The 22278-nt window shown below is 42.4% G+C and overlaps 1 protein-coding gene across 1 annotated transcript in view; it reads left to right on the forward strand.

Moving 5' to 3' along the window:
* Positions 1-22278, forward strand: part of man2a1 (mannosidase, alpha, class 2A, member 1) — a 134968-nt gene that overhangs the window by 43822 nt on the left and 68868 nt on the right. The window contains exons 6-7 of the mRNA XM_084325487.1: positions 2376-2503; positions 3398-3571. Coding sequence (XP_084181613.1) covers positions 2376-2503; positions 3398-3571 — 302 coding nt within the window. The remainder of the gene's footprint in view (positions 1-2375; positions 2504-3397; positions 3572-22278) is intronic.

Consider the following 22278-nt stretch of genomic DNA (forward strand, 5'->3'; position numbering starts at 1 on the left):
TCTTCTTGGTCCTCCAATCACAACTGTTGCTTCCCTGAGGATCAAGAAAAGATGGCGGGTTTGAGATAGGTCAATTCAGAGTGCAACACTTTAACCATCAGCCAATACCGATTTGGCTCTCCTGTATGCGTTCAGTAGAAAGCTATTCGACTGCAAGGTAGTCTAGCTTAGCACAAATTATACAACGGCATGCAAATTTCTCGATTCTGATTGGCCATTTACACGTCTTTATTGGCAACAATCCACGGTCCTGGGCTCAGGACCCGCCCACAACCGAATCACATATCACTCCCCGGCTCACTCCGGGAGAAAACAAGATCGCGGACAACAAATGGTTATGTTGAAAGCACCATAACGACTAAATATGAAGCGATTCTGTCAAGGGGAATGTGTTAGTCCTTTAAACAATGTTGGATGATGTAATTGATGGGTCTTGAGTCAATCTAGAACAAAAGAAAAATCGCGGATTGATTGATTGATTAATTGATTGATTTAAATTTCTTCCTTCCTACTTTCTACTGACTGCAGCGTTCTCTCTCACACTGTCCGACGCTGGCGTACCCACAAACACACACACACATACACACACACACACACACACACACATACACACACACACACGCACGCACACACACACACACACACTGTGACACACACACACACACACACACACACGCACACACACACACACACACTCCTGTCTGCAACAGCGGGGGAGTCAGACTGAGAGAGAAGCAGCGCTGTTTTAAGTGAGCATGGTCTATTGAATTGATTGATTGGTTGATTGCTAATTTTATTACTGTACCCCTGGTTTCCAACTGGTTAAGTTTAGGCTAAAAGAAATAAATAAAAAAATAGGGCGAAGAAAACGTTTTTTTCCTATAGGGCAAAGAAAACGTTTTAATTTGTTTGACCTACTAACATCTAAGAATGAAGTTCTATGGAAAGTAGGTCTGCATTCCCTTAACAATTGTGTGTATTGAGCCGTACTGTATTGTACCCATTCTGCATCTGGTAATAAAATTTTCAATCAATCATTCCAATAATACACAGTTGGATGTGTTAGTTGGTTGGATGCACTTCAAGCTGCTTCCACATGAGGCAACTTCTCTCAATCATTCCAATAATACACAGTTGGATGTGTTAGTTTGGTTGGATGCACTTCAAGCTGCTTCCACATGGAGGCAACTTGTCTTTTTTGTAGTTGTGGGAACTACTTTTTCTGGCGGATGGTTTTTTCAATAAATCTTCGATTAATGTGTGTTTATTGTATAGAAATAAGGTTGGATGAATCTGGCAGTTGTATAAAAGCTTTACACCACTTGTAGTCGTGATTTGTGACCAATAAACTATGCCTAGGGGGGTCTAACGACCACCCCTAGGCATGGTTTATTGGTCACAAACCACTCCTGCGCGTGATGTAATGCTTAATTAATGGACGCGGATACGGACCACTAGCCTAGCTCAAAACACTGGGAGAAGTGTTTTTGGCCAACAGCTAGGCTAGCAGGTCCGTATCCACTTCCATTAATTTGTCCTAAACTAGGCTAGCTTGCACTGCAGCTTTCTACTTTCTACACAGAGAGGACATTGGTATCGATCTTCTTGTCTCACTCTGGAGAAGATGGTAAGCGCATTTTGCATAATGTTGGTGTGTTCCTTTAACAATAGGACAAAAACGGTTGAGATAGAATCCATTTTCCTTAATCTGAGAGATCTGCCGTCCTTCAATGTGTAAAAAATGTGTGTTACAAGTGACTACCTCTGTTACCGATGTTCTATTTTAGTCAGATATTGTAGATATTCACCAGTATCAGTGTCGGTGCAACCTTGCTGTCGAGCCATCGTTGTGACAGGAAACACGGGTTACATTGGGGGTCACGCAGAGGAGTTACGTCCACGTCCTGTTTTCTAAAGGAGGTGCTGAGCAGTGATGTTTGGCTTTCCTGCCCCCTGCACTTCTTCTCATGGCATCTACAGAAGAAACTAGTCTCACACTCACACTCTTCCTTTTATTAAACATGTGAATTCTTCTGGTTCAGTCCATCTGAAAAGCTCCAGCCTTGTGGCTCTTGAAATATAGGAAGTAGAAAATGTAGACTAAGCAGTTGTCCAGTGTCCACCTAGTAGAAGTCAGTTGAGGGTGGGATTCTAAAATCAATTTCTAAGCAATGTGCTGTGTGTGTTCGTCTCTCCCTCTCTCTGTCTCTCTCTCACACTCTCTCTCCATGTCTCTCTCTGTCTGTCTCTCACTCTCTTTCTCTCCGTGTCTGTCTCTCTGTCTCTCTGTCTCTCTCTCTCTCTCTCTCTCTCTCTCTCTCTCTCTCTCTCTCTCTCTCTCTCTCTCTCTCTCTCTCTCTCTCTCTCTCTCTCAGTCTGATACAGCATGGTCAGTTGGAGATAGCTACAGGAGGCTGGGTGATGCCAGATGAAGCTAACTCCCACTACTACGCCCTCATAGATCAGCTCATAGAAGGACACCAGTGGCTGGAGAGGAACCTCGGTGAGTTTAACCCTATCATTAGTCACTTTTCCCCTATTCTGGAATTCTAGAAATCTATAGGTTTATATATCTATAGTGATCAACAGCATCCATTACGCTAATGTACAGGCCAGTTCACGTGTGAAGTCAGCTACAGGCTGGGCTGTGACTGCATGTTGCCATTCCTCCATGACCTACCTGCTATGTCGTAGGCCTATACATGAATACCTTGTGTTAATCATATTGATCATGTTAACCCTTTCACTACCACACTACAGAAGGTTAACCTTTCACTACCACACTACAGACGTCTGTAGTGTGGTAGTGAACGGGTTAACCTTCTGTAGTGTGGTTGTGAAAGGGTTGACCCTTTGTCGTGTGGCAGTGAAAGGGTTAAAGGGGAACTATTTTACTATTTCTTTCACTATTTGGGCACTTTTACACAATTCCTGTGAGTCTATGGAACACCTCTGTAATATATATATTTTTTTTATTCATTGTTTTGTATTTCTAATCAAGTCCTCAAAAACAGCATTTTTCTACTTCAAGATCTCGAGCTGTTTTGAGCCTGGGCTCCAACCACTGTGCAGCGGCGTCGTCCGCCTGAACATTAACATGCAGCAGTGACTATATGACATCACATATAGGCACATTTTCAAACGACTCAGTTCAGTGAGGGTGAATATTGTGAGAGGAGAATTGGAAGAATGCGCCAATATGAGAATTTTGAGACATAGATCATATTAATATAAGTTCACATAGCTAGGAAACAATGCTAAACACTCAAAAAGGCCATTTATAAGATAGTTCCCCTTTAACATTCTGTATTGTCGCCGTGAAAGGGTTAACCATTTGGTAGTGTGGTAGTGCAAGGGTTAATGACATGGTTTGTACGGTATCTCTGTCGTCCTATAGGAGTGAAGCCAGCTACAGGTTGGGCTGTGGATCCGTTTGGCCACTCCCCCACACAGACCTACCTGCTGCAGAGGGCGGGGCTGGACAATATGCTAATCCAGAGAGTCCACTATTCCATAAAGAAACACTTTGCAAAACAGAAGACGCTGGAGTTCTACTGGAGACAGAACTGGGGTGAGAAATACATGGTTTTATTGGATGAAAATGGGGAGGATTGAGTTGTGCTCATGGTCCTGTGGCAGGACCATCTGTTTAGACACGAGTTCTGCCATTGAAGCCACTGGAGACGTTCCCAGAGCTTCCTGATAGATTGTTCAGCCAGTTTTGCCAGGCAACAAATTCCAGCCAGGAAGCAGAGATTGGGTTCCTGGTCTTAACCAAGATCCTTAGAAGAAAATGAAGAGAAAAGGTCTACGCATTGATGTTTCCTTAACAATGCGGAAATCCAGCGCCCACAGGACAACGCTGGGACCAGGATTCTATCCAAGTGAATGAAATGTTTAGAACGCTGGTCCCAGGCAGTGCTCCAGTAGTTGTTTGTTTGCTTCCGCATCAGTGACCAAACCTTCGTTATATAAGAACCTTGGTCCTAACCAACATTTCTTTGTTTCTGACACAGGACCAGCATTCTAAAGGACCACAATCCTGCTGAATGTCTGCATTGTTGTCAAGGCTGTCAAAGAAAGTTCATAATTTCTAGAGTTAATTTTAAAGACTTTAAAGGTGCTATAGATAAAACGTTTATGTAGACAAATAATGAATAATTTACATTTAGTCATTTAGCTGACGCTTTTATCCAAAGCGAGTTCTGTACGACAAGTCATCAGGAAGGGCACAATTCTTTCAGCTGAGTAACAATGTTCATCAAAGTGTTGAGTGCTACAGTGTAGGTTAGTTTATTAGGACAAGTGCATGATGCCAGTAAGGTTAGTTAGGGTTAGATTCTTTAGATTTTTTTAAATTTCAGATAATGGTTGAAGAAGTGCGTCTTTAGTCGACGGCGAAAGATTGGACGGGTTTCGGCTGTCCTAACTGTGGTGGGCATAATAATGAATAGAGTTTTTAGAAAGGTGCAGAATAAAAATATAGCTTTCCCCCCAAATTAATTATTAAAATGTATTTATTTACCATTAAAAAAAATTGGCGGGTCCAAAATTATTGTTGTTATTTACATGTTGCGTGCATGTACCCCCGTCATACTTCTCATTTCCCCACGTGGAATGCACCTGATTGGACAAAATGTGCTGCTAATTGAGACACGCTGACTGACATGCTGGTGCTCTAGTGGGACATCTAGTGGCTCAATGTTATCTATAGCACCTTTAATTCTTCAAACAGTAGAACATTTGCACACCTGGACAGGTGTGTAGGAGAAGACCAGGGTCCGACAGGAAAGGTGTGTAGGAGAAGACCAGGGTCCGACAGGAAAGGTGTGTAGGAGAAGACCAGGGTCCGACAGGAAAGGTGTGTAGGAGAAGACCAGGGTCCGACAGGAAAGGTGTGTAGGAGAAGACCAGGGTCCGACAGGAAAGGTGTGTAGGAGAAGACCAGGGTCCGACAGGAAAGGTGTGTAGGAGAAGACCAGGGTCCGACAGGAAAGGACGAAGAACTCCCTCCCACCATCTTCTTCACTTGGCAACTAAAACACCTTTATTGAGAGCAACGTTTTCCGCTTCATCAGGACAAGACATTACTTCTACTAGCATCACGAATCACTAGTTGCATTTTTCTTTCGTGTTGTGCACACGAAAATATGCAATGTGTACATTTTGTGATCATTTGGAATGAGGACTGTGTAGACTCAACCACAAGAACCATGTAGACTCAACCAGACATAATTAACATGGTGGACTGTGTAGAGGCTCAACTAGTAAATTGCGCTTATTCCTAGTATTCCATCGCAGACATCTTGGTCATAAACAACAGGTGAATGTAATCAAATAGCAGGTGATCATCATTAAATGACAAACCGTGGCCAATGAGCTGTGGTATTTGCGCCATATTGTATGGCAAAACACGCCATGAGAACACTTTGAATTCCATGTCTACTCTCTCCTTCATACCTCCCCTCCTCCTCCTCACATCTACTCTCTCCTTCATACCTCCCCTCCTCCTCACATCTACTCTCTCCTTCATACCTCCCCTCCTCCTCACATCTACTCTCTCCTTCATACCTCCCCTCCTCCTCACATCTACTCTCTCCTTCATACCTCCCCTCCTCCTCACATCTACTCTCTCCTTCATACCTCCCCTCCTCCTCACATCTACTCTCTCCTTCATACCTCCCCCCCTCCTCACATCTACTCTCTCCTTCATACCTCCCCTCCTCCTCACATCTACTCTCTCCTTCATACCTCCCCTCCTCCTCACATCTACTCTCTCCTTCATACCTCCCCTCCTCCTCACATCTACTCTCTCCTTCATACCTCCCCCCCTCCTCACATCTACTCTCTCCTTCATACCTCCCCTCCTCCTCACATCTACTCTCTCCTTCTTCATACCTCCCCATCTCACGTCTACTCTCTCCTTCATACCTCCCCTCCTCCTCACGTCTACTCTCTCCTTCATACCTCCCCTCCTCCTCACATCTACTCTCTCCTTCATACCTCCCCTCCTCACATCTACTCTCTCCTTCATACCTCCCCTCCTCCTCACATCTACTCTCTCCTTCATACCTCCCCTCCTCACATCTACTCTCTCCTTCATACCTCCCCTCCTCACGTCTACTCTCTCCTTCATACCTCCCCTCCTCCTTCATACCTCCCCTCCTTCATACCTCCCCTCCTCACATCTACTCTCTCCTTCATACCTCCCCTCCTCCTTCATACCTCCCCTCCTCACGTTTACTCTCTCCTTCTTCATACCTCCCCTCCACTCCGCCTCACTCCTCACTACTCCCCCCTCCTCTGTCTCAAATTGTGTTTTTCACTCCCTCTGCAACAGGGAGGGAGGAAGAGTTGTGCGCACACTCACTTACTCACACACTAACTCACACACATATACATACACACACATCTCCTTCTTTCTCCTCTCATCTCTCCTACTCATCTTCTCTTCTCTCCTACTCCTCTCCTACTCATCTTCTCTTCTCTCCTACTCCTCTCCTCCTACTCATCTCCTCTCCTATTCCTCTCATGTCCTCTCCTCTCCTACTCCTCCCCTATTCCTCTCCTCTCCTCTCCTCTCCCACTCATATCCTCTTATCTCCTATTTCTCTCCTCCTCTCATCTCCTTCTATTCCTCTCTTTCTCCTACTCCTCTCCTCTCCTCTCCTCTCCTCTACTCTCCTCTCCTCCTCTCCTCCTCTCCTCCTCTACTCTACTCTACTCTACTCTACTCTACTCTACTCTACTCTACTCTACTCTACTCTACTCTACTCTACTCTACTCTACTCTACTCTACTCTCCTACTCCACTCCTCTCCTTAACTCTTCATGAAAACTTGATGCCTCAGTGTTTTATTCACAACATGAAATCACACTATGTATAAACACGGTTATATAAAAGCAGTAGAACACTCTGGTCGTGTCTTATAGTAAATAACATCACAGCTTTGATCTACGGCGCTCGTGTGGCTCACACCTGCAGCTGCATCACAGCAGCTGTTACACAGTGTAACAAACCCCTCGTTTTCTGTTCCTTAAAACAGGAAAGTCATAAACGTAATTCAGCCATAGATTCCTCTACTTATAGCTGGACTGAAGCATATTAATTAATTCTGTTCACTGTCTGTCTGTGTGTCGTTCTGTTATGGATCTATGGAGCCATGTGATCGCAGCATCTGTTGCAGAGTGTGTGTGTGTGTGTGTGTGTGTGTGTCTTCCAGTGCAATGCGCTCTACAGTAGCAGGCTGAGGGTAAACAGCAGATGTGTTGCTGCATGCAGACACTAAAAAGAAAATGTCTCACACATTAGGGCTGGGCAATATGGAAAAAAATCATATCGCGATAACGATGTGATAATTTTATTTTATTTCTCGATATCGATAATTATCGAATTGTTATAAGTATAAAAAAACATTTTTTTTTTTTTTTTTTTAACAACATAGTATGTTTATTTTGCAGCAATTCTTTGTCATTGCCGCCATCTTTAGTGTTACATCCCCTCACACTCCAGTTCTCAGGCTGCAGCTGGTTTAAAAGCTAAAGTAAACCGGCTTCTCTGCTGGCTGTGGCTCCAGAGGAGTTGAACAGTTCTGGCTCTGCTAGTTTATTTTCGATCTTTTGGCGCTTTTTTGGTGGACAAACCACCGCACATGTGCACCGTGACTCGTGACTGGAGTCTAGCTCTGCTAGCACACATAGCCTACTGTGTACAGACGGTTTCAAACTGTATTTTAAATTAGAAAGCAAACAAAATAAATGGACAAGAGAAAAAGAAATCTGAATTTGGTCAGTATTGTCATTTGGACAAGCAAAGCCATTACTTTAAGTTGCAGGCAAGAAAGACAAGTCTGTCCACTGTCTCTGGTTTTAAAACTGCCCTGTTGCAGGTAAAAAAAAAAAAAAAACGATTTTTCGATTTTTTTTTTATTTCGATATTCGATATCGATTATTAAAATATATCGCGATATTTATCGTTATCGTTATATCGCCCAGCCCTATCACACACACACACACACACACACACACACACACACACACACACACACACACACACACACACTGTGATTTTGTCATCTGCTGGTCTGAGTCGTGCCTGTGAGATAGAACTATGTTGCATGGTGGAGGCTGGAGGGTGTTGATTCTCATGCAGGTCATATTGGCTGCTACAATGTTTGTCAACATGTCAGCAACCAGTGACTAGAAAGACTACTGAAAATACTTTATCTACAAAGTCTGTTTTTCATGAATGGAGGAAAAAACGATGTGATTCGTTTATTTCCCAAGTACACTATCTTCTGTATTTAATCCATCCTAACTATTTAGGATCAGTGGGCAGCCATAGTCCAGCTATTAGACCAACTCCGGTTTTAATGCCAATGACATATGGCATGTCTTTTATGGTGTTGGAGGAAACTCATGTAAACATGGGGAGAATATGCTAACTCCACACAGAAAGCTTTCCCACTGGGGTTTGAACACAGGACCTTCTTGCTGGGAGGCAGCAGTGCTAACCACAGGGTTCGTACGGGTGCTGGAAATCCTTGAAAATGCTTGTATTTCAATGTGGTGTTTTCAAAGTTTGAATAGTGCTTGAATTGTGTATAAAGTGCTGGAAAGTTATTGAAATTGTAATTGCACTGTATACTTTAATAATAAATCGCTATCTGACTGAATAGTTTGGTTTTTAGATAAAGATATAAAATTCGGAGATAGCCTAATTGCTTTCGCCTTTCACGCAAAAGTCCTCTCTCGAGCCTCGCCACTCGCGTGATTTGGCTTGGATTGACCCGTAGTGTTTTTTTTATGTGTGCCATCTGATGGAACAGCGTGTGGGGCAGCCAACATGCCGGGAGGCTGCCGTTTTAATTACCTCTGACTTGAATATACAAAATATAATGCATGGTTGAAACGAGCACATCCTCGAGTAGCTTGCTTTAATCCCAGTAACGTTAGCGAGCTAACGTTAGCAAGCTTCTTATTTATTTGTTTAAACGTTAGCAAGCTAGTGAGCTAGCGTTGCCACAGATGGCTATGTTTATTGTTCATGTTGACAACAACAAGCGACACTGTTCAGTGCCCACCAAGACATAACACATGTTATCAGCCCGCCCCCTGAATGCCCACCACGACAATTAGCGTGTTATTTTTTTTATTAGCGATCTGAATTCATATTTCATCAACCGAGTCACCCGTTGGTAAACCAGCCCCATCAGTAGCTCAGATGTGAAAACACCGCCCCCTATCGTCTCCCAGATGGTAATGCACCCTTTTGGAATGGACTCAATGAAAATGGATGAGAAAAGAACAATCCGGAATCCACATTTTACTTCTCAGGCATGTAACCCGAGCCGATCGGATTCATTGTGGACTATCAGAACAGCGTGGAATATGTGTTTACAGTATGTAGCGTTGGATCAATAAAAGCGATCGATTTTTGGAATGGCGATCAGGAATTGGAATGATCTTTTTGGAGAACATCTGATCTGAGGTAAGGAATCTATTTTACAAGTCTTGGGATAATCAGAGTTGTATTCGCTGAGCTCTCAGCGTTTGCCCTATGTATGTGTGTGGCGATGGCTTTGCGGAAATCAGAGAATCGATTTTTCAGATCGCCTATATAGCGTGCATACGTACACATATACTATCGGTAATCTAGCGTTTATTTGAAAACGATTCATAAATATGCCGAAAAATTACAACGTTTTTGTGTATTCTAGAATATTCCAGTACAGGGCGTTTATTATGGAATCTTTTTATTTTCCTTGAAAACGAAGGCTATAAATGCTATAAAACGAAAATGAACCGATAAAAAAACAATCCGCTTCGACAATGTTGACTGGAAAACGAGTCATTGATAAGCGACGGGCAGATTAGACACATAGCCATAATTTAAAACATAGATTAGGCTTAATTTACGCTAACATTGAAGTGGATGGTGGGCATTCAAGCACTAAATCGTGCGCCCCCTGCTGGCACTGAAAGTGTTAAGGTGAGTTAATAAATTAACTCTGAAAATCTGCTCCGCTCTGATAAACTGACTCTTCGGTCAGAGCGTCCAGTGTGCACAACTAGTTTTGTTTAGCTAACTCCATTATGCATCGGAGCTGTGGTTTAGCTGTGATCAACATGGCTAACAAGCAAATCTTTCTATTTTAAGGAATGTTCTGTAGGATATGTCCGCAACATAAAAAGCCAGCTACTCGGGGTAGCTGTTTGTGTGAAATAACAAGAGAGGGGACTAGAGCTTGTGTCAACTGTGTCTGTATTGCAACCAATACCGTGGGCATGGGCATCATATAGCTTACATCCTGGTACCTGCTGGGACGTACCAACTGAACACACCACTGGGGGTTGTATAAAGATCCTAGGTTGATTTGATTTTGTATACATTTTAAGGCTCAAGGAGCTGATTGACTGCCTACCTCAAAGACTGTTATCTTATTTTGCACATTTTCAGTAAATATTTTATTGAAATTGAAGTTTTATCTGGTGATTATTTGAGTGATTGTTTCATATCGGCTCAGCCAGGTTATATATGATGCCAAGTCTACATCATTTTGGTTGTTTATAGCACAATAACATCTGATTTAATGTGATGGAAGAAGTGAAATGATAATTTTGAGTAAATATTTAATTTACCACAGCCGCATAAGATGCTGGAAAAGCTTGAAAAGGCACCTTGAAAATGCTTAAAGTGCTTGAATTTTGCTTTGGAAAAGGTGTAAGAACCCTGTAACCACTGCGCCACCGTGCCGCCCACGCATAATACAATAAAGTGACTTTATTCAAATGAGCTCCTGAGCCGTTAGTAGGACGGTCACAACATATGCTGTGAATATTCATCATGACCCCTAGAGGAGAAACCTGTTGGTTCTGCTGACCTTTCCTCTAGCGTAGGGTTTCTCAGTGGGGGTGATACCGGGGGGGCATTTCCAGCTTTTAGGAACACATTAATATGATGATCAAATGAACAGAAACATTCAATTCAAACCTTTATTTATTCTCAATATAAACATACTAATAGAATAACAACTCTATCTATATAGCACCTTTCACACATGGACCGCAGTCCAGAGTGCCCCACAGCAAATAGCACAAAATGAACATAGGCATAAAATCAGCATAGTCTACAGAATAAAAACAATGTATAAAATGCAGACATAAGAATAGGTATAAAAGACAATAAAAGTAACGCAACGTAGAACGTGCAGACATAAGAATAGGCATAAAATCAGCATAGTCTACACAGAATAAAAACAATGTATAAAATGCAGACATAAGAATAGGTATAAAAGACAATAAAAGTAGTGCAACGTAGAACGTGCAGACATAAGAATAGGCATAAAATAAGTACAATAAGTGCAGTGTTGCTTGAAGGCATGTGAACCCCCCTGGAACAGCCAGTCCCCCAAACCACCCCCCACATAATTATACACCAGGGCAATACGAATCGGGGCCAGGACGGTAGTGGGATGCTGTGTTGTATTGTATTTTGTGTGCGTTCTTGTCTGTAACTTCCACGGAGGCTTGTCTGTCAATAACCCAATGTTGAAGCAATCCGTGAACAACGTGTAAAGCGTTTAAAAGCTCATCAAGTTCGAACAGATGACGGCAGCTCACCTTGGAACTATGAGAGTTTAGAGGCGGTGCAGATGCATGCAAAGTCAGAGGCGGACAGAGCGAGACGCAGCTTCCTTGTGGCGTGAACTCGGGGGAACAGAGTGAGACGCAGCTTCCTTGTGGAGTGAACTCAGGGGAACAGAGCGAGACGCAGCTTCCTTGTGGAGTGAACTCAGGGGAACAGAGTGAGACGCAGCATCCTTGTGGAGTGAACTCAAGGTGAACAGAGCGAGACGCAGCTTCCTTGTGGAGTGAACTCAGGGGAACAGAGTGAGACGCAGCTTCCTTGTGGAGTGAACTCAAGGTGAACAGGCACTTGCTTCATTTGCTCCGGTATCCTATTTGTTACACACTTCTACACATCAGAGCAACAACTTGACTGGACTCAGCGATGGGCCTTACATGCAGTGACCACAATCGAAAAAGTGTCACTTCTTAGCAAAGAAAAGGTTTACTTTTTGTAATGTTTTATTTATAACTAAAATTAATCAAAATCCTAATCCAGGAAAGATTTTATTTGAGAAAAAACAATGCCGATTTTATTAGATCCTGCACATTGCCTGGATATCACAAGATTAACGTGTGTGTGTGCATGCAGATTGGGCCAACATCAGAGCATACATATTGTGCGCAATTGGTGAGGTGTTCAGTGCGCCCACAGGCCTGTCATCACCAAGGCGGACAGTGAGCTCACATTAAGATGAATACTTATCAGCAGCGCTCATATGAATGTATAATACAATACAAAAAAGAGGATTTAGCCAAGGCCCGTAAATCAGCTACTACATGATGAATTGCATAGGCTTCTAGCCAAGAAAGAGATGGGTTGGAAAGCCTAAAAAAATAGATGTGCTTTATGTCCCACAATAAGTAGTGTGGAAGAATCCCTTTTGTTTGTTCTAAGACAAGCTTAGATCTCACAACTAGGAGAGCCAATGGCTACACCCCCCCCCCCCTTCTCAGACCACAAGAGAGCTGGGTCTCTTGACCTCTCAGTGTGATTTCAGCTGCCAGCATGGGAACACACTTCTCTTTAGCTTATTTCACCTACATGCACTTTGGTCCCCCGGTAACATTAATCCAATAAGAATGTGCATCCCAGTGAGTTCAGCCAAAAAAGCGGCTTTGTAGTAGCCTATGTATACATTTTATTTTTTAGCTTGAAGCAGTGAACTGGTTATTAACTATTCTGAGGTTATTTTGACACATCAGCCACCACAAATGTTATTCAATTAGCAATCAAATCCAGGAGCACATCAAGTTTAATATCAGGACACCGCAGTAACAATATATCCTTTTGGAAATGGGGCTTTGTAAAAGAGATTGGGGACTCATTCTCAACTCCAGGTCCCTACAGCGTAACCGCTTATCAAGCGGGCAGAAAAGTGGCAATTCTTTAACTAGAACTTGAGGACTGCATACTTTTTTTGCAAATCAAAACAACATACTTTATACTTATAGCACATGCATGAGCCTGGTCTCTTTTGAAAGATGACATTTTTTTTCTTTTTTATATATATTTTTTTTTTTGCACAAATCTCTCCAACATTCCAAACATCTCTTTCCACATCATCATATTCAATTTCCAGGATTTGCCTTTTTCTTTTTTGTAAGAACATACAAAACATGTAAAGGACTCATACAAATACATTAATAACTGACATGGAAAATAAAAAAAGACGTACGAAAAAAGAAACATACTATACTATACATTATGCGTATACATTCCTGATATATATACCTTGCATGTAGACCGAACTACCTTCGAGCAGGTATGTGCTGCATCCTCTATCGGGATGCCACCCTTCTCCATATTGCATGTGAGAGAAAGCGCCCCAGACATATGCAGTTGTGCATGATAACATGCATGCACGCATGTCTCCGACACATGTATGTGGGTACGTGTATCACGTAAGCATGTGTACATGCCTCATATGTGTGTGTGTGCATCTTCCTGGTATGTGACTGTACTCCTATCTCTTGTGTGTGTTTCGTATCCATGTGTGCCTCTGCCCCCTATGTGAGTGTATATCTCAGATGTGTATATATATGTGCGTCTCAGCTACGTATGTGTGTGTCTCCTATATACATGTGTATCCCCCTTATGTGTCAGTGAAAGCTTATATTTCAACTATGTGTATATGTAGGTATGTGTATGCCTATTTCCTATAAATGAGTATGTGCATGTATGTGTGCCCCTGACGTGTATACCTTATCCTTGTGTATATGAGTGTGTGTAAACCTATTATGTACACATATGAATATGTGTATCCTAGATACTTGTATGCGGCTATACCTGCGCACATGTGAGTGTGATAGAGACAGTGACCGTTCCATAGACACACCATCCGGACATAAAATATATGTACATATATACACAATACATTATAAAGCACAAGTACCATCAGATCAAATCCCCTTTTTCATATTCATCCTTGATAATATTGTAATCCCATCTTAATCATTTGTCCCCAGACCGTTCAGTCAGGTGTAGAAAACTGTCCCATACCTCAGCGAAAATATCCTCTCTCCCTGCGACTCTATACGTCACCCTTTCATATGATGCTGTCCGGAACATTAGTTCCATCCATTCTTTAAAAGTAACATCAACAGGTGATTTCCAATGTCGTAATGCAATTCTACATCCTGATATCATGGCCATTCTATACCACATTCCCCGGTATTTAGGCAGTTTAATCCCTTTCGGTACTATACCCAAAACACATGCCATTGGGGCGTTATTTATCTTCACATTCAAGACCTTACTTAGGAATATCACAATTCGATCCCACATTTTCCGGACCTTCTCACATTCGTACAACATGTGCAGTAAAGTGCCTGTCTCCTTCTCACATCTCCAGCAGATGTCACTGTCCCTTAATTTCAGTCTGGCCAGTTTACTAGGCGTCCAATAGCTTCTGTTCAACACTTTGTAAAAAATAAGTTGTGATTGCGCCTCCCTAGAGAATTTACTCCATTTGGACACCAGTTTCTCCCACATTTCCTCAGTAATATCCTCACGTACATCGTTCTCCCAGCTCAATCTCAGACCTGCCAATTTGGGTGCATTGTATTCTCTTATAACATCATAAAATCTTGACGCACCGCCTTTCCTACGCCATCCTTTATAGAATATTTCTTGAATTGCAGTAATCGGGCCACACTTTGGTCCTCCTATTGATGACGATATACAATGTCTAATCTGTAGGAATTTATAAAAGTTTTTATTATCTATATCAAAATCCTCTTTAATATCCTCAAAAGGCAAGACCCCATCCTCCCCGGCTATATGTATCCCCCTTTTAATCCAATCGTCCCATATGACTGATTTCTTACCAATCTTTCGTTTCTTATTATACCATATAGAGGCTCTCGTAGTTAAATATGGGCTATCACCAGTCATTTTGTGCGATTGATTCCAAGTTTCCCTGATAAATGCCATTAAAGGGTTTTTAAAAGGTATAGGTCTGTCTGATTGTGTCAGGAAGGATTCCAGAGATGAGGGATATATCATTTCCTCCTCCATCTTGACCCAAGCAGGTGCCTCCTCAGACGAGTGATTCAGTTTGGAGAGCTGGGAGAGCGAGAATGCATAGTGATACCAGTCTAGTTTAGGCAGGGATAAGCCGCCATTTTCCTTTGCTGCATACATTTTGGCCCGTCCAAATAGCGGCCTTTTGCCCCCCCACAGATAAACATTAATGACTTTGTCATACTGTTTGAGTAATTGGGTCGGGAGAGTCAGCGGCAACATATATAGGATATAATTTAATTTGGGAGCCAATATCATTTTTACTAGGTTTATCTTTCCCAGGAGGGACATATTCATTTTGGCCCAATTCTGGGTCAGAGCACTAATGTGTTCGATTATAGGGGCAATATTGGTTTGCATCAACTCTTTCAGACCTGGGATCAGCTTTATTCCTAGGTATATCAACCCTGACGGCATCCATCTGTATTGCCACCCCCTTCTGATATCAGGGGGACAACATTTAGAGAGAGGCATTGCTTCTGACTTGCTCCAGTTGATTGTGTACCCAGATATTTCGGAGAAGGACTCGATAATAGTTCCAATGACCCCAGCTGCTGTTCGGGGATTGCTGGATACCAATAAGATATCGTCCGCATACAAAAATAATTTATGTTCTACCTGTCCCGCTATTATCCCTTTGATGTCCTGATTAGTCCTTAGTGCGATAGCAAGTGGTTCGAGGAAGAGCGCAAACATTTGGGGAGAAAGCGGAGAACCTTGTCTCGTCCCCCGCCCTAGGTTAAAGGGCGAGGATACGATCCCGTTGGTCAATACTGATGCCATCGGATTTGTGTATAACAGTTTTACCCACCCGGTAAACGATGGTCCGAACCTGAAGCGCTCTAGTGTGTGAAATAAGAATGCAAATTCCACCTTATCAAAGGCCTTTTCGGCATCCAATGAGAAGGCCACTGTAGGTTCTACATCATTCCTGACCTTCCACATTATGTGTAGGAGTCTGCGGATATTATCAGCTGAGTTTCTCCCCTTCACAAAGCCCACTTGATCTGAATGCACCAGAGTTGGTAATACATCTTCTATTCTATTCGCAAGTATCTTTGCCAATACTTTTTCTTCCAAATTGCTCAGGGATATAGGTCTATAGCTTCCACAGCATTGAGGGTCTTTGCCCTTTTTCTGTAGTAATGTAATAGTGGCAGATCTCAAGCTAGTGGGCAAGCCCCCCTTTAACAATGAATCCTCATATACTTTTAATAGTCTCGGAGCGATTATATCACTGAATTGTTTGTAGAAATCGGGAGTAAACCCGTCGTCTCCTGGTGCTTTACCAAATTTAAGGCTGTTGATTGCCGCGTGTATTTCTTCTATCGAGACCCCCCCCCTCCATTGATTTTACCTGTTGTTTCGATAATGACGGTAATTTGATTCTGTCGAAGAACGCGTCCATTTTTTGCTGATCCACCGCCTTCTGTGGGGTATACAAGTCCTGGTAGAAGCACCTGAAAACATTATTAATTTCCTTTTTGTCTGTAATGATCTTGTCATCTTTATTACGAATCGAGGATATAATATTTTGATTATGCATTTGTTTAACCCGATTCGCTAGTATTCTACCCGCTCTCTCCCCTTGTTCATAGTATCTTTGGTTGGTCCTAAATAACGCATATTCAGCCTTCTTTTGATATATGTTGTTCAATTCGTATTTGGATTTGCTTAGGTTTCTCCACGTCTCTGGGTCTGGTCTCTGACTGTGCTGTTTCGAGAGTATTTTAATTTCCTCATCTAACGCTGTCATTTTTTGTTTCTCTGCCCTTTTTAGTATCGCACCGTATTGTATGAGTCGACCTCTCATGTAAGCTTTACATGTGTCCCACATTATGCCACTATCATCTATTGACCCTTCATTAAGTTCCCAAAATTCCTTAAATATAGTTCTAATGTACGCACACGATCCTTCATCATTTAACATCAGGTTATTGAATCGCCATCTCCGAGATCGTTGCCCTTCTTCCATGGATGTGATCACTAAATCAACCGGAGCATGGTCAGATATTACAATGTTCCCTATCCCAGTACTTGCCACCTGTTCTACCAGTGCGCTAGAGATCAGGAAATAATCTATTCTAGAGTATGAGGAATGCGGGTGAGAGTAAAACGTGTAGTCTCTTTCTTGTGGGTTCATAACCCTCCAAATATCCACTAGACCCAATTCCTCTATCAGAACACCAACCGCCAGTCTCCCTGTGTTGTCAGCGGTCCTGGGTTGATACGATCTGTCCATTAAGGTGTTTCCAACCAAGTTGAAGTCCCCCCCTATGATTACGTTGCTATTCCCTATTTTCCTGATCACCTCACATACCTCATGGAAAAAGTCTGAGGATGACCCGTTGGGCGCATATATATTAGCTAAAGTAGTCCTCTGTCCCTCTAAATCAGCATCCAGTATAACCCATCTTCCCTCATCATGTGAGAAACTATTGTGCACCTTTAGGTCTAAGTTTTTTCTCACCAATATTGCCACCCCCCTCTTCCTAGAAGAGAACGTACTATAGTATATTTGTCCCACCCAATCCCTTTTAAGCTTGGCCGACTCCTCCTCATCCAGGTGTGATTCCTGAATTAGTGCAATATCTGTCTTTTTTTGTTTCAAGAACGTCAATATCTTTTTTCTCTTAATGGGATGATGACATCCGTCTATATTCCACGATATTATTTTAATCAGCCCCATATTCCTCGTAATGCATCTCCCCTGTGCAATCCAGGACGTATTCTAGTGCCTGAGACTGTGAAGATATATATACAATAGTATAGCATACAATGAAATAAAAAAGAACATATAAAAAAAACAAATACATTCCCCCCCCCCACATTTACCCAAGCTACGTTCGATATGACCCCAGATAGAACAGTCGTACCGAGTGTGAGATCGATACTCACCCATGCACCTTGGTCCCCCTCGACTAACAGAGGAGTGCATATGGCACAAGGCAGGTTGCCCAAAACTGTGCCCCTACTATCTTGTATACCCTGATGTAACGTATGGCTCACACTGTAATCTATATACAGTGCGATCAATTCAACTGAACTTGACAAAACGGTAACGTTTCCAACAATTAACATTTGTATATCTCTCAGATATATATTGGTATATTGTAACTTCTATGACATAGCCATAATGGCCTGTGGTTCATTTCGTTATACTTTTCCTGTATCCATCCGGGATATTTCCCCTCCCACAGTTTTATCATATTCTCCTATCTATTGCCCTCTATTCTCATTACACATCTTTTTTTTTTATATATTTTTTTTTTCAATCCCCTTTTTTTTTTTTTTTGTCTTTTCTTTTATATACATATTGGCATTTTGTGATGTTATTTATTCTATGACGATGCCCCCGTGACTTATCTGTATCCATGCGCTTCATGAACTTTATCTCAATTGTCCGCCTCCGACTGTCCCCGTCTGAATCCCTGTAGTTTCTCCCGGTATCCGTGATGACCATTGCCCTGCTGTGTGGGGCGTTCAGTCCCCGTCGCCTGCATGTCGTCCCCCGGTCCCCGTTTTCTTCCCACTGTCTGCCAGGTAGACAGCCGCATTATCTCCTCTCGGTCCGGGTCGGTAGTCGGGTTCACCACGGTGATCTTGAATCCACGTTTTGCCATATCCGCCGTCGCCTCCGCCGCGCTCTGGTACAGGCGGGTGCCATCCTCGTAGAATACCCTCATCTTCGCTGGATACGGTGTCTGGAACTTGAGATTCTTCTCCTTCATTATTCTCTTGGCCTCGGCATATTCTCCTCGCTTCTTCAGTATTTCAGTGGGGAAGTCATGGTCGACATAGAAGCGATCGTTGCCACATGAGACGTTCTTCTTCTGCCATGTTCGGCGTATTATCTCTTCCTTCATTTTGTAGCTCCCAAACTTAACCACGATTGACCGTGGCTTCAGCTGTGGGTTGTTAGGCCTTGGGGCCAGTGCCCGGTGTGCTCGTTCGATACGAAGGTCCATGTCATGAGGCAGTCCGAGTGCGTCCTTAAACAAGCCGTCTAGAAATCCATGCATGTCTTTTCCCTCTTTCTCCTCCGGGATACCATACACCCGCAGGTTCTCTCTCCTCGTTCTGCCCTCTTGGTCGAGCAGTTTAGCCTCCATGTCGGCCTGCCTCTGTATCAGTTTTTTTATTAAAACCGTCGCCGCATCAAGCACATTTTCATTTTCTCCGATTCTCCCCTCCGTTTCACCGAGCCTGTCGTTCATTTTGTTCATGTCATTCCTTATCTCCCGAAACTGACGCTCATTGTCTTTTCTGAAGTCTTTGAGCTCGTTGTATATGTTCAACAGCGTGGCTTCTTGTTCACAGTCATCGTCGCCATCTTTTCCTCCCGTTACTTCGTCATTCTCTGCCATTCCGTCGTCCTTTTCAGTTGTAATCGTGGTCGCCCTACGTCTCGTGATAGCCCCTTCTGTCATCCCTATTAAATATATACCCTGGTGTTGTTAATAAATGTTTCCCGGGGCTAAATCATTTTGCTGTCGGGGAGCTCGCGAGTTAAGCAGCCATGTTCTTCCGCGGTCAAACCGGAAGTGTGAAAGATGACATTCTGAAGTTTCTGATTCCAGAAAAAAATATTCACTTTTAGTGCTAACGTAATAGGTCATAGGTCTAAACTTGAGTTGTAGAAAAACTTGTTACTCAAGGTTTTCTGTAGTAGTTAGTTGTCCAGAGGTAGTATTTCCCCAGAAGGTGGTATGGCTTACCACCCAATGATAGACAGAAAATAATTATAAACATCAACATTGAGGCCCGGAAATGTAATTCCCATGTAGGGGGTTGAGGGGTGGGGTTATGGGACCTGCACATCAGATAGGGGGGTGTTGACCCAAAGAAGTTTGAGAACCACTGCTCTAGTGCCACCATATGGATTTATACCCAGATTTGTTGAGACCGGCAATATTGGCAACTCTTTTATTTCAATATTGTAAATCAAATATTTTCCTCAATTTGATGTAAAAACTAGACATAGATTTTAGTTTAGTTTACCCTAATTTTTTGTAAATCATCAAGAAAGGTGAAATTATATAAAAGATCCACTGAATGACATTCCAAGTTTAAAATGTCAATATGTTTCTAAGACTCTAAGCTGGTGATGGATGTAGCCAGGGAGCTACACGTCTCGGTTCCTTCCCGTCTCTGGTAGTGCTACATAGTAGTGCTAGCGTAGCTCTGTTGGCATAGTTCTGTAGTTCTCTGAACAAAGACGCTAAGCGCATCGCTCTTTCTCTAGGTGTCACTCTGCATACACTCTCTCCTCATTGGGACCAATTAATACAACATTTTAAAGATGCAGGCGCTCAGAAGAAATACGTTATATGGACACAAGCTAGTTTTTGTTCTATTAGTGATTTACACACTTTCTCAGTTGGTTCATTATAAAAGATAAAAACCTGAAAACAAAAGCACTTAAATGTTAAATAAAAGGACCACAGTAATGAGGCAGGAGGAACATATTTTTTTGCACTATAATGGTAAAATTGTTATTTAAAAATGTGCCCCTAAAAAATATTCTGTGCCCCCAGTGAAAAAGCTTAGCGTACAGCCCTGAGAGAGAGGAGAGAGAGAGAGGAGAGAGAGGAGAGAGAGAGAGAGAGAGAGAGGGGAGAGAGAGAGGGGGGAGAGAGGGGGAGAGAGAGGGGAGAGAGAGGAGAGAGAGAGAGAGAGGAGAGAGAGAGAGAGAGCTCTATTATTAGATATTATACAACGGCATGCAAATTTCTCGATTCTGATTGGCTGAAACAGTCCATTTACACGTCTTTATTGGCAACAATCCACGGTCCTGGGCTCAGGACCCGCCCACAACCGAATCACATATCACTCCGCCGGCTCACTCCGGGAGAAAACAAGATTGATATGTTGATAGCGCCATAACGACTAAATATGAAGCGATTCTGTCACTGCGAATGTGTTAGTCCTTTAAACAATGTTGGATGATGTAATTGATGGGTCTTGAGTCATTCTAGAACAAAAATCTAGAAAAATCGCGATTTGATTGATTGATTAATTTGCATTTCTTTTTTCAATTTCTTTTTCCTTCTCTCTGACTGTCAGCGCTAGCTCTAGTCTCCACCCACCGCCACACACCCCCGCCCCCCCCCCCACACACACACACACACACACACACACACACACACACACACTCCTGTCTGTAACGCGGGGGATAGTCAGACTGAGAGAGAGCTGGGTGCTGCGCTGTTCTAAGTGAGCATGGTCTAAGTTTAGGCCCTCTACAGTAGGTTTAAAAAAATAAATAAAAAAATAGGGCGAAGAAAACGTTTTTTTCCTATAGGGCAAAGAAAACGTTTTAATTTGTTTTACCTACTTTCTATAGAAGCATCTAAGAATGAAGTTCTATGGAAAGTAGGTCTGCATTCCCTTAACAATTGTGTGTATTGAGCCGTACTGTATTGTACCCATTCTGCATCTGGTAATAAAACTTTCAATCAATCATTCCAATAATACACAGTTGGATGTGTTAGTTGGTTGGATGCACTTCAAGCTGCTTCCACATGAGGCAACTTCTCTCAATCATTCCAATAATACACAGTTGGATGTGTTAGTTGGTTGGATGCACTTCCGATCTGCTTCCACATGGAGGCAAATTGTCTTTTTTGTAGTTGTGGGAACTACTTTTTCTGGCGGATGGTTTTTTCAATAAATCTTCGATTAATGTGTTTATTGTATAGAAATAAGGTTGGATGAATGTGGCAGTTGTATAAAAGCTTTACACCACTTGCAGTCGTGATTTGTGAACAATAAACCATGCCTAGGGGGGTCTAACGACCACCCCTAGGCATGGTTTATTGTTCACAAACCACTCCTGCGCGTGATGTAATGCTTAAGTACTGTATATAGGCTGGCTTATGATTCATACAAAGGATACATACAACACCAAGTAGTGAAGGACTTCTTTATTCTGCTCGACGTGTCTGTAGCCAGAGGGCAAGAGTTATTTAATCACAACAATTGATCTCTCTATTCTGTCCTTTTATGATATTCTTTTTTAAAACAACATACAAAATACAGATTATACCAGATGGCTAGTATGCCTCTATATATTTGATCTTGTTTACTAATTAAAATGTTAGTTTTGTAATATATCTGTATTAT

This window comes from Notolepis coatsorum (genome assembly GCF_963971535.1).
Source record: "Notolepis coatsorum genome assembly, chromosome: 11".
In the NCBI taxonomy this organism is placed as follows: Eukaryota; Metazoa; Chordata; class Actinopteri; order Aulopiformes; family Paralepididae; genus Notolepis; species Notolepis coatsorum.